General features: G+C 42.8%; 1 protein-coding gene across 1 annotated transcript in view; it reads left to right on the forward strand.

Moving 5' to 3' along the window:
* The first annotated feature begins 1,893 nt into the window (after positions 1-1,893).
* Positions 1,894-11,142, forward strand: part of ENPP1 (ectonucleotide pyrophosphatase/phosphodiesterase 1) — a 77,524-nt gene continuing 68,275 nt past the window's right edge. The window contains exons 1-2 of the mRNA XM_006778481.2: positions 1,894-2,077; positions 3,934-4,058. Of these exons, the coding sequence (XP_006778544.2) occupies positions 1,894-2,077; positions 3,934-4,058 (309 nt within the window). The remainder of the gene's footprint in view (positions 2,078-3,933; positions 4,059-11,142) is intronic.

Consider the following 11,142-nt stretch of genomic DNA (forward strand, 5'->3'; position numbering starts at 1 on the left):
AATACATTTCAATCTCTAGGGCGGTAAGAGAAATTTTTACATAAAAAATTATTCATGGCTTATTGTTAAGCAAGAAGCAAGTTACAATACTGTGTGTAGAATTTGATCCTCCCCCCCTTTTTTTTTTAAAAAAAAAAAATGAAACTTTTATATGTTTGTCTTTGAATAGAAAAACCTTGGAAGAATCTGTACGAAATTATTAATAGCAATTATCTCTGAGTAGTGGTATTTTTTTTCTCTTTTTATGTGCCTCAGGCATGAAACAGCTTTGGCCACTGACACAGGCATCAAGCTAGGATGAACTAAGGACTGTACATCTGCTTTGTCCCTGACTGATATAAGAGCAACACTACCAATCAGGTGTCTCCTTGCTCATTGCCAGGGGGAGAGTAGTGGTATTTTGAGTGGTTTTAATTTTACCTATTTTCTTTTTGTTTATCTGTATGTCTAAATTTTCTTCAATGATCATGAATTGCTGGGGCCCAACCCCAGCAGGTCTGGGGTCTCCAAAGGTGTGGACGGAGTCAGCGAAGAAGGAAAGACTCAGAGGCAGCGTTCAGTTGATCAGCATGGCTGGGTTCTCTTGCCTGGTTCTATTGCCAGGTTCTGTAGGTTCTCCAGCCAAGTTTGGTCGCCAGGTTCTGTCCAGGTTCTCCTGCCATGTTATGTGTAGGTTCTCCAGCCAATTTCTGTAGCCAGGTTCTGTCTAGGATCTTTTGCCATGTTCTCTCGCCAGGTTCTGTCTATAGATTCTGTGTCTAGGTTCTGTGTCCTGTTGTCTTGTTACATCTGTATTTATACCAGTTGATTCCAATTCTATCAATCTCTATTCCAAAGGTTAGGGCATTTCTTATCTCCATTCCAGGGAGTAAAGATTATGTAGCTTAAGCGTGATTGTTCATAGTTAAAGTGATTAACTACCCGCCTGGCACTTAGTTAAGGGGTTTTATTCCCTCCCTAACTTCAGGGGAAAATTCCTACCTGGGGAAACATCCTTTCTCAGAGAGGTGACCTTGGTTAAAACACATAGCACCAAGAAGGTGAACAAACATATTAAGAACAGTATGCCATATACGCCAGGTCCCTTGAAACATATGCTGTGCAGATGTTTCTTCCCTGCAGTGACTGTGTCAAGCAGCAAGGATGGACTGGCTCCCAACAATGAATAGAATGCATAAGGACAAAAAGGGAGAAAAATATTTTGAAGGGACTTGTCATCACTTTAGCTAGTTTATGTCATCAGTTATTTGGAAAAAAAAAAAACAGTTTCCATGCATTCCGAGAGGGCTTGAAGGAAAGATAAACTTCCTTTCACCTCTTAGGTTCTGTGGCTGAGCCTAGGAATTAAACTGACAAAAGACAGATTAACAGGAGAAAAGCATCCACATTTTATTTGATATTTTTATGCATACATGGGAGTCTTCAAAAGGAAAACAGATGAGCAGAAGAAGCCCCACAGCTTATATATCTTTTTAAACAAAAAATGGTAAGTTGGGAGGAGATAATAAGACAAAGGAGGTTGGGCTGGGGGCAGTAAACTGTGAGACAGTGAGGAGACAATACTTGGGGGAAACTAGTGGCAGTTAGGGGTTGTTTTAATAGGTTTGTTTGTACACAAGTCTCTGGTGATAAGAATGTTCTCTCCCTGGTGCGGGGAGAGCACCTTCTCATGGGAGGTTTTATGGTCTGCTTTTAGGTATAAAGGGAGAGGTCAGAGAGCCCTTCCTGCATCTCCTATTTCTCCAGTGCCTTTAGCTTCAAATAACCAATATTTGGGGTTGGCATGGCTGAACCCCTTCAGGGCCAAGGCTGGCCTTAGAAATGCCATGGGTCTTCCTGACTGCTGGTGAGAACCACCTGCCTGTGGGCTAAGTGAAGGCTGATGCTGTAAACATGAATGCTGAGAAGTGGTGCAATGGACATTTAGCTGCTTGCCGCCTCTCACCTCTTTCTCCCCATGTTATTCTCAGTGGGAAAGAGGATCACTATGCACAAGGTCAAAAGTGCTTCACTATCTCAGGTCTCAAGAGGGGGAAAAAAGGAGAGAACAGTCCTTATCTCGACCTAGTAATCAAAGGTGAATGCTTAAGCCACAATGACTCCCTTGCTCAACTAATGATCTTGGCTGAAAGAATACCTTTGAGTTACTCCCAGCAGACAAGTCTCAAGATGAGGCAAGGATTAACGCTTTTGGCTAACAACCCCTCAGGGAGTTGCCAACAGGTCTCCTAAGGCTGTTTCAGGCTTTGCTGGCAGATTTCCAAGCCCAGAAATCTATAAAGATAAAAATGAAAAAGGACAGAAAAAGACTGGATTCTTTCCTCAGTGCATGTGCGGCTGCCCTCCAGCTCTTCTTCCCGGCTGAGGCCAAGGCTATGGCTGTGCACGAACCAGCCAGAATAGCTGATCTCACACCTGATACTGTCTCTCCTGCCAGAAGGTTCTTTTTTAAAAAATTTTTATTTTTCAGTTACAGTTGATTTATAATATTATATTGGTTTCAGGTGTACTACCCAGTCATTAGACATTTATACAACTTACAAAGTGATCACCTCAATAAGTTTAGCACCCATCTCACCTATATATAATTATTATGAAATTATGAGAGGCCCCGTACATGAAATTTGTGCACTGGAGGGGTTGTTCCTCAGCCCAGCCTGCACCCTCTCCACTCTGGGACCCCTCGGTGGATGTCCAACTGCTGGTTTAGGTCCAATTCTTGTGGGATCGGGCCTAAACCAGCAGTCGGACATCCCTCTCACAATCCAGGACTGCTGGCTCCCAACTGCTCACCTGCCTGCCTGCCTGATTGCCCCTAACTGCTTCTGCCTGCCAGCCTGATCACCCCCTAACCACTCCCCTGCCAGCCTGACTGACACCTAACTGCTCCCCCGTTGGTCCGATCACCTCCAACTGACCTCCCCTGCTGGCCTGGTCATCCCTAACTGCCTTTCCCTGCTGGCTTGGTCACCCACAACTGCCCTCCCCTGCCATCCTGGTCACTCCTAAATGCCCTCCCCTACTGGCCTGGTTGCTTACAACTGCCCTTCCCTGCCAGCCATCTTGTGGTGGCCATCTTTGACCACATGGGGGTGGCCATCTTGTGCCAGGGCATGATGGTCAATTTGCATATTACCTCTTTATTATATAAGATTAACTACATTCCTTATGCTGTATTTTACATCCCTGTGCCTATTATGTAATTACCAATTTATACTTCTTAATCCCTTCACCTTTTTCACCCATTCTCCCAAACTACCTGCCACCTGGCAATTGCCAACATGTTCTGCCAGAGGGATCCTTTTGTTGTTAGTGGTTAGAGCTTCTAGGTGCCACTAACTCATTTCCTACCCAGGATTTTCCTTTCCATTAGAATACTTTAGATTAAACTCAAGAGCCCATGGACCTACACTGCTTGGAAGGAGTGTGTCTGGAAGACGCATTTTAGTCTAATAATAAAGATTCACAGCTCTGGGCCTGAGTTACCACTTAGCAGATAATTGTTTCAGCAGAATTTCTAAGCCCCCGTCTCTGCCTTGGTAAAAGGAGAATAAAAATAGTACCCACTTCAAGTGGTTACTGTGAGGATTAAATCTCATTGTGTCCGTAGTGCTGACATGTAATAAGTATTTGATAAAAGTCAATGTGAACTAAGAACAGCGTGGGAGGAGTTAAGGATTTGATTCTGGTTTCAGAGGCAGCAGAAGGGCAGATTGGATTGAGTTTATGACCAGAATTCTTTGAGTTGGGGAATGTGACCACCCCTCCCTCGCCCTCGAGTAGAGTTAGCTAGGCAGTTACTTTAGTAAAAGTACTTCTTTCTACTCCCAAACCCCAAACCATAGTATTTAACACAGCACTACCACTCATGAGGTGATGTTTTGGATGTCTGTTTTCTTGAGTCGTTCTTAAATTTATGCCCTTTAACCACAGAACCTCAGATGGGCCGACATCTGCTGGGAACATTACCAGGGGAAAAGAATGCTTCTTCTCATGCTGTCAGTTTCCTCATAAAGGGAACACCAGGAAGCTCAGAAAGTTTAGGTTACTTGAGAATAGTAGGAAAAAGTCAACTATTAAATAAAAATTTTATAAAAGCCATTGAATCTACTTAAACAGATCACTGCAGCTGGCAACAGTACATTGAAAGTCAGTTGCAAAATGTGATGACTTTCAAAGAACCTTTTCATATATTCTCTGAGGTCTTTCTGAAAGGATTCCTTTCTTCATGAACATGGCTGCTTAGGATGGTTTCTATAAACTAAGATGAATTTGAAGATAAGCATGGTTCTTAAAGGGATAGAAGCTTGATTCAGAAATGTTTCCTTTGGGGTGGTAAACACACAATACAAATATACAGATGAAGTATTGCAGAAACGGGATTTGGGGATGGTCGGGGTTGCCTCTCACCTCCAGGCCCCACCTCTTTACCTCTTTCACCTCATCTGCTCTGATCATCCTTCACTAACTGGGCTCCAGCCAGATGGGCCTCCTGGGCATCCCTCCAACAAGCTCCAACCTCAGGGCTGCACTTGCTGAGTCCCTCTTTCTGTAACATTCTTCCCCCAGATATCTCTCACCTCCTTCAGGTCTTTAGTCCAATGTCACCTTCTCAGTGAGGCCTTTCCTGGCCACCACGATTAAAATGGCGACCACCTCTCCCTAATACACTTTCCCCTCTTCTCTGCTTATTTTTCACCATAGAACTTATCACATGAAACACAATAGCCCAAAAGTGCGGGCCACACAATGCACTATGGAGTATCAGTTGCTTACCCTCTTAATGGCATGGCTGACTGGGAACTGTGGCTCACTGCTACTGCCCAGCATCTCAAGGCAGTATCGTACCTCATATCGCCAGCCCAAGGAAAGATCAAAATTCAAAATTTGAAGTATATTGCTTTAGCACCACCGTAGTCAAAAGTAAATGGGACTATCGTAAGTCAGGGACTGTCTATAGAGGTAAATAAAGCACTAAGCCGATCAAAGGCATTCCTAATGTAGTAATCATGTCCTTTCAGCATCTGCTGGGTGATGGGGGATGCTGGCTGGAATCTGGAGGCTTTGGTTTCTGACATCAGAGTCTATGCTGGTGAGTGCATAGAAGAGATTCGGCCACTCTTATCTGACACCAGATCTGTGCTTCTGGAGGCTGGGGATCCTCAGGACTCTCAAAAGATTAATCTATGTGCAATAGGTGCTTTAAAAAATATATATACAATTATATACTAGGTTGAAATTGCCTATGTCACCTTTTTTTTTTTTTAATATATTTTATTGATTTTCTACAGAGAGGAAGGGAGAGAGACAGAGAGTTAGAAACATCGATGAGAGAGAAACATCCATCAGCTGCCTCCTGCACATCTCCCACTGGGGATGTGCCTGCAACCCAGGCACATGCCCTTGACCGGAACCGAACCTGGGACCCTTCAGTCCACAGACCGACGCTCCATCCACTGATCCAAACTGGTTTCGGCTGTTTGTTTTTTATTAGAGAACATAGAGACCACAAAATCTTTAGACTTTACTCCTCTGGATTCAACATTGATTGAGAAGAAGTAGGAATATTCAGTAAATCTTAGGTATAGAAATCTATCCAATTCATCATCCTTTTTGTCAATTCCTGTTGATTCCTCTGTGTGGTAAACTGACTTCCATCTTTATTTCTCCATAAGAAATAATCAAGATCACACGATTATATGTATGCATTAATATTTCCTGATATTTCCAGCATATGTGATTTTATCTTTGTCCCCAGGTTTTCTGAGAACTCTTAGTACATTCTCAGTAGCAGAGCTATATTTTAGGAGCTGAAGACTCTGAAGCAATTAATCATGACAAATTCTTTCCGGTTGCAGTAATGAAGTCTGGTTTCAATGTATTTTACTATGGTTACTTAGCAAAACACTTAAGTAAGCTCATATTGATAAATGTGAATTGGTTTCCTCCCTCTCTCTTCCTTTCTAATTTTCTCTCAGGAGACTGGGAAGGAAGAAAACTGCTTGTCCTGGAATGACCACCTCCTGATATCCAAACTCTCATCTAGAGCTCCATCAGCTCACTCCCTAGGCACACGGCTTCAGCTTCACGTGGGGCCCCGGGCATTGGGTTTACAGTTTCTGCAGAAAAGCTGATCGAGGGAAAAAAGGGTGGGACAAACACGGGGCCTCTGTGCCCTGGGCCAGGGAGCTGACTGGGGCCGGATTTCTCTCCTTTGCACCCTGGGAAGCTGGTGGTCTTGCTGACATCGACTTTCAGTACAGGTCCTGGCTCTGGCATGAAAATCAGCCAAATTCTCACAGGAGCAGAAAGGATGAAAAAGTATGAACATCATTCAACGTTTCGAAATCCATCTTCCCCTTAGAAAACCAAATGAAGAACAAAAAGAACAAATTTCAAAATAAGCATTTTTTGTTTGGTTTTCCAAATATAAAATTGCTTCATAATATTGATTTTTGGGGGCTGTTTTCCCCCCTCTGAAACACACATACCTCCCTGAAAATCTAATATACCCTTTGATCTGAAAATATGGGGGATTCCATCAGGGGTCCTAGTCCCCATGGGATTTGAGGGTAAGGTGTATAGAACCACTGGAATTCCCAGTTCCTTGCTGAGCAGAGGGCTCACCTTTATAAACACTCCTGGTATGTTGGTTCTACGAGGAGTGTGTGGCATGCCACCCAAGGGAATGGATTTGGCAGTTATCCCAGTGCTTTGATTAAGGGAACAGCCAACTGAAATAGTTCAACTTGATAAACATTATTTTCTTTCTCCCCTTCCAGTTTGCCTGACATTTTTGGAATAAACTGGATGATTCCCAAATTTAAAACTTGTGGACAGATTGGTCCTAATACTGGTGAAAAAATTAAAAACATGGGATGCTATACAAGCAATGTAGATAGTTTTTATGAACTTAATTATTTCCGATTGTAAGCTTGTTGTTATGAAGGAGAGTCATTTTAAAGGGCTGTTTCTTTAACAGGATGATAACCTTCAAGGACTTCTTTCTACCGTGAGTCAAAGAGTAATCTAAAATCCATAAAACCTTCACTTCACGTGAAATTATAATGATACAATTTTCTATTATTGTATCTAATTATGTTATGTACATCATATAACAATAACATATCTCTGGAAGGAAAGAAACAGGAGATATTAAGGGTTGGGAAAGAAAATCAAGGATGGACTATCTAGAATCTTTCTTATGAAAGGACTAGAGGCCCGATGCACAAAAATTTGTGCACTTGGGGGGGGTCCCTCAGCTCGGCCTGTGTCCTCTTGTACTCTGGGACCCCTCGGGTAATGACCACCTGCTGGCTTAGGCCCGTTTCCTGAGGGATTGGGCCTAAGTTGGCAGTCAGACATCCCTCTGGCAGCCCGGGAGCCCTTGGGGGATGGCCACTTGCCAGCAGGGAGCAGGCCTAAGCTGCAGTCGGACATCCTTAGCACTGCTGAGGAGGCGAGAGAGCCTCCCACCACCACCGCTGTACTGGCAGCTGTCAGCCTGGCTTGTGGTTGAGCAGAGCTCCCCCTGTGGGAACACACTGACCACCAGGGGGCAGCTCCTGCATTGAGCATCTGCCCCCTGGTGGTCAGTGTGTGTCATAGTGACCAGTCATTCCTAGTAGTTCTGCTGTTAGGGTCAATTTGCATATTACCCTTTTATTATATAGGATACGTGAATGCTGCTTATTATCTGATGTCACCTTGGAATAACAGACTCAAAAGAAGTGGCAATAGGCCAGGATATGGTCGAAATAATGTTCATCAGCAACAAATCTTATGTGATTTCTTTAGGAACGAAGATCATTACAGATGAGGGAAGGAAAGAAAGGTTAGACCTGTTTACCTCCACATATATAAAAAAGACACTGATTTTTTTCTTTTTAAACTCAAATTTTACTTTGAAATAAAGGGTCATCTTCTTGTATAGAACTTTTCATACTTAGAAATTTACTTTTGATCCTCAGACATATCTACAAATTTATACAAAGAATATCCTTTGGAGCAATTAAGAAAAGGCTGTTTGACTTCTCTGTGGTTAAGACCTGCAGTTTTTTTTCCCCCAGGGTAAAAAATATATATATATATATTTTTTTCCAAAAGTTATGGTAGGAAATGAAAAATGAACATTCATTTAAACATACAATGTTTACAAGTTATTTTTACCAATACATATTTAGTTTGAAACACTAAAAAATAAAAATCCTAGGAATTTTAAAGGAAACAAAGTGGCAAATTCACACTGCAGGAATAAACAGTTTGCCTTCCGTTTACAACTATTCCATAGTAATTACAACAGGAACATTGTCACAACCCAAATGGGACTTGAAAAATTTACAAAGACATTCATGTCCATAATATTAATTAACATTTTGACAGCTTTTTTTTGAGATTGGCACATCTCATAGCATTATTATCCTCACTTTTAAAATGTGGAAACCAAAGGGGAAAGAAGTTAAGTGACTTGGCTAAGGTGATCCAACTATTAAATAGAGAAACTAGGACTTTAGCAAAGGTGTACTGAATCCAGAGCTTTTCTCATCACAAAATATTTCTTCAACTTTATTTACAAACAGCCACAGATCTCCCCCCTCAATCCCCAAATAAATTACATTGGGTACAGTCCAGTTTACACTCACCGATATTGGTACAACCTAAGCATGTACTTCCTTCCTGCCACCCCCTCCTCTTCTCTTCACCCACTCTTCAAACAAAACTCTTCCAATATCCTGGCTGGTATGGCTCAGCATTGGCCCATGAATGGGTTCAATGCCTGCTCAGGGCACATGCCTGGGTTTCAGGCTTGATCTCCAGTAGGGAGCGTGCAGGAGGCAGCCGATCGATGATGTTTCTCTCTCATCACTGTTCTGTGTCTCTCTCCCTCGTCCTTTCTCTCTCTCTCTCTAAAATCAATAAAAACATATTTTAAAAATGTCCCAATAAAATATCTGCTAGGAAAGGAGGAAGTTGTGTGAGTAATTATATTTTAGGAAATAGATTTTCTAAATGCTGAAGTTTGAGAAACATTTATTTTTTAAAAATATGTTTTTATTGATTTCAGAGAGGAAGGGAGAGGGAAGGAGAGATAGAAACATCAATGATGAGAGAGCCGATTGATCGGCTGCCTCCTGCATGCCCCCTACTGGGGATCGAGCCCACAACCTATGCATGTGCCCTGACTGGAAATGAACCCAGGACCCTTCATCTGCAGGCAGATGCTCTATCCATTGAGCCAAATCGGCTAAGGTGTAACAACTATTTTTTAATAGGTTTTGTGATTGTCCTAAGAGTCCATATAAACAGATAGACACTTAGGATGTCTTCAAAACATCCTAGGAATGATAAAAAGAAAACAAAACTAGAAAATTATGTGAAGTATCTAAACAGTAATTTAAGCATCCTGACTCAGAAATAACTTCCTTGTAGTTTCTTGAAAGGGTCAAAAATATAGTTTCATATTCTTCCCAGAGATGACCAGAAGAATTAGGCAACAACTTTTAATATGCTGTGCCTGTATTCTACTTTGGGTCCATGACTTGTCTCAGAGGAATTTATCTTACTATTCTTCAAAAACTACCGGTTCTCAGATGGAAAGCAGGGCTCCAAAGAAGCAGAATGGACTCATTCTTCCTTTTTAAAGACTAGTATTCTCACCTTGTAGATGATGCTGAGGCCTAGCAAAGAAAAACACATGCCCACCTTAGGATGTAACCAACCCCTTCCATCCCCACACTTGCCAGCCAGACCAATAACTAGGGGAAATGATATCTAGCTGGGGAACTGCTGGGCTTCCTAGAGGAGAAAAGGGACATCCTATATAATAAAAGGCTAATATGCAAATCAACTGAATGGCAGAATGACCAGTCGCAATGACGTGCACTGACCACCAGGGGGCAGACGCTCAATGCAGGAGCTGCCCCCTGGTGGTCAGTGTGCTCCCATAGGGGGAGGGCAGCGCAGCCAGAAGCCGGGCTCACAGCTGGTGAGCGCAGCAGTGGTGGTGGGAGCTTCTCTTGCCTCCACGGCAGTGCTGAGGATGTCCGACTGACAGCTTAGGCCCGCTCCCCGAGATCTTAGTTGGACATCCTCCAAGGGCTCCCAGACTGCAAGAGGGCGCAGGCCGGGCTGAGGGATTCCCCCCTCCAGTGCACAAATTTTGTGCACTGGGTCTCTAGTTACACTATATGCTAACATATATTGGCAATTTCTAAGAGAACTCTTGGGAGTGAGCCAAATCAGGTGGCATAAAATATATAATATGAATGTAGTAAAATAAGAGTTTATTGATACAGGAACCCTCTCTCTTGACACGGGATTTAAACTGGCAGGGTCCACTGAAGAGGGTGCTAATTCATTGCTAGACTTAGGCTGGCTTTAGAGACTTTGGGGAAATGATGGCTTACATTCACTTAAGTAGAAATTCTGGAAGTCCGTGAGAAAAGGTTGAGCAAGGAATCAAAGGCTCATAGATGTAGGCATGCTAGAGTGAATATCCTCTGTAAGGCCAGAAAGCCCATCTGCTGTGGGAGAGGCCAGAACAATACATTTAACTAAATCTATAAAGAAGGCACTGCTGAGGGTGCCCCAGTGTTGTGTAGAGCTCAATGCAATTTTTTTCTGGAGGCCATTCTTTTGTAAGAATGGGAATGGCTTTATAGAACTGGGCTCCCTGAAAGCCACAGAAAAATGAAGCCAGATGATGGCATTTAATTCTTTGAAGCAAGTGGGTGCAATTATCACAATGAACAGTGTGGTAGGATTGGCAATGGGACACCAAGAGTATGAAGATGGTTAATGGAGCATGATGTCCCTAGGGCAAGGTAGCTGGGGAGGCAACAAGAGTATTGTTCAATGTAAACTGCAAAAAACAATAAAGAATGATTAATTAGGAGGGTGAGGGCACAGAGCCCAATAAGATGTCACAATCCCTAGCCTAGTTTACAGAACTGTAGCAGTTTTCAGACCCATAAGATATTGACTGAAGGAGAGGCTGAGTCCCCATGAGGATGGACCATTGTAACACCACAGTAAATGGATGCATTGATGATTCTTTCCCAAAGGAATCTAGAGCCATCGACCAGGTGAGCATACTCTGGGAAAGGAGCTATTTATACCCCGACATTCTGAGAACTGCTGAAC

The sequence above is a fragment of the Myotis davidii genome, unplaced genomic scaffold (assembly GCF_000327345.1).
Source record: "Myotis davidii unplaced genomic scaffold, ASM32734v1 scaffold147, whole genome shotgun sequence".
NCBI classification, from domain to species: domain Eukaryota; kingdom Metazoa; phylum Chordata; class Mammalia; order Chiroptera; family Vespertilionidae; genus Myotis; species Myotis davidii.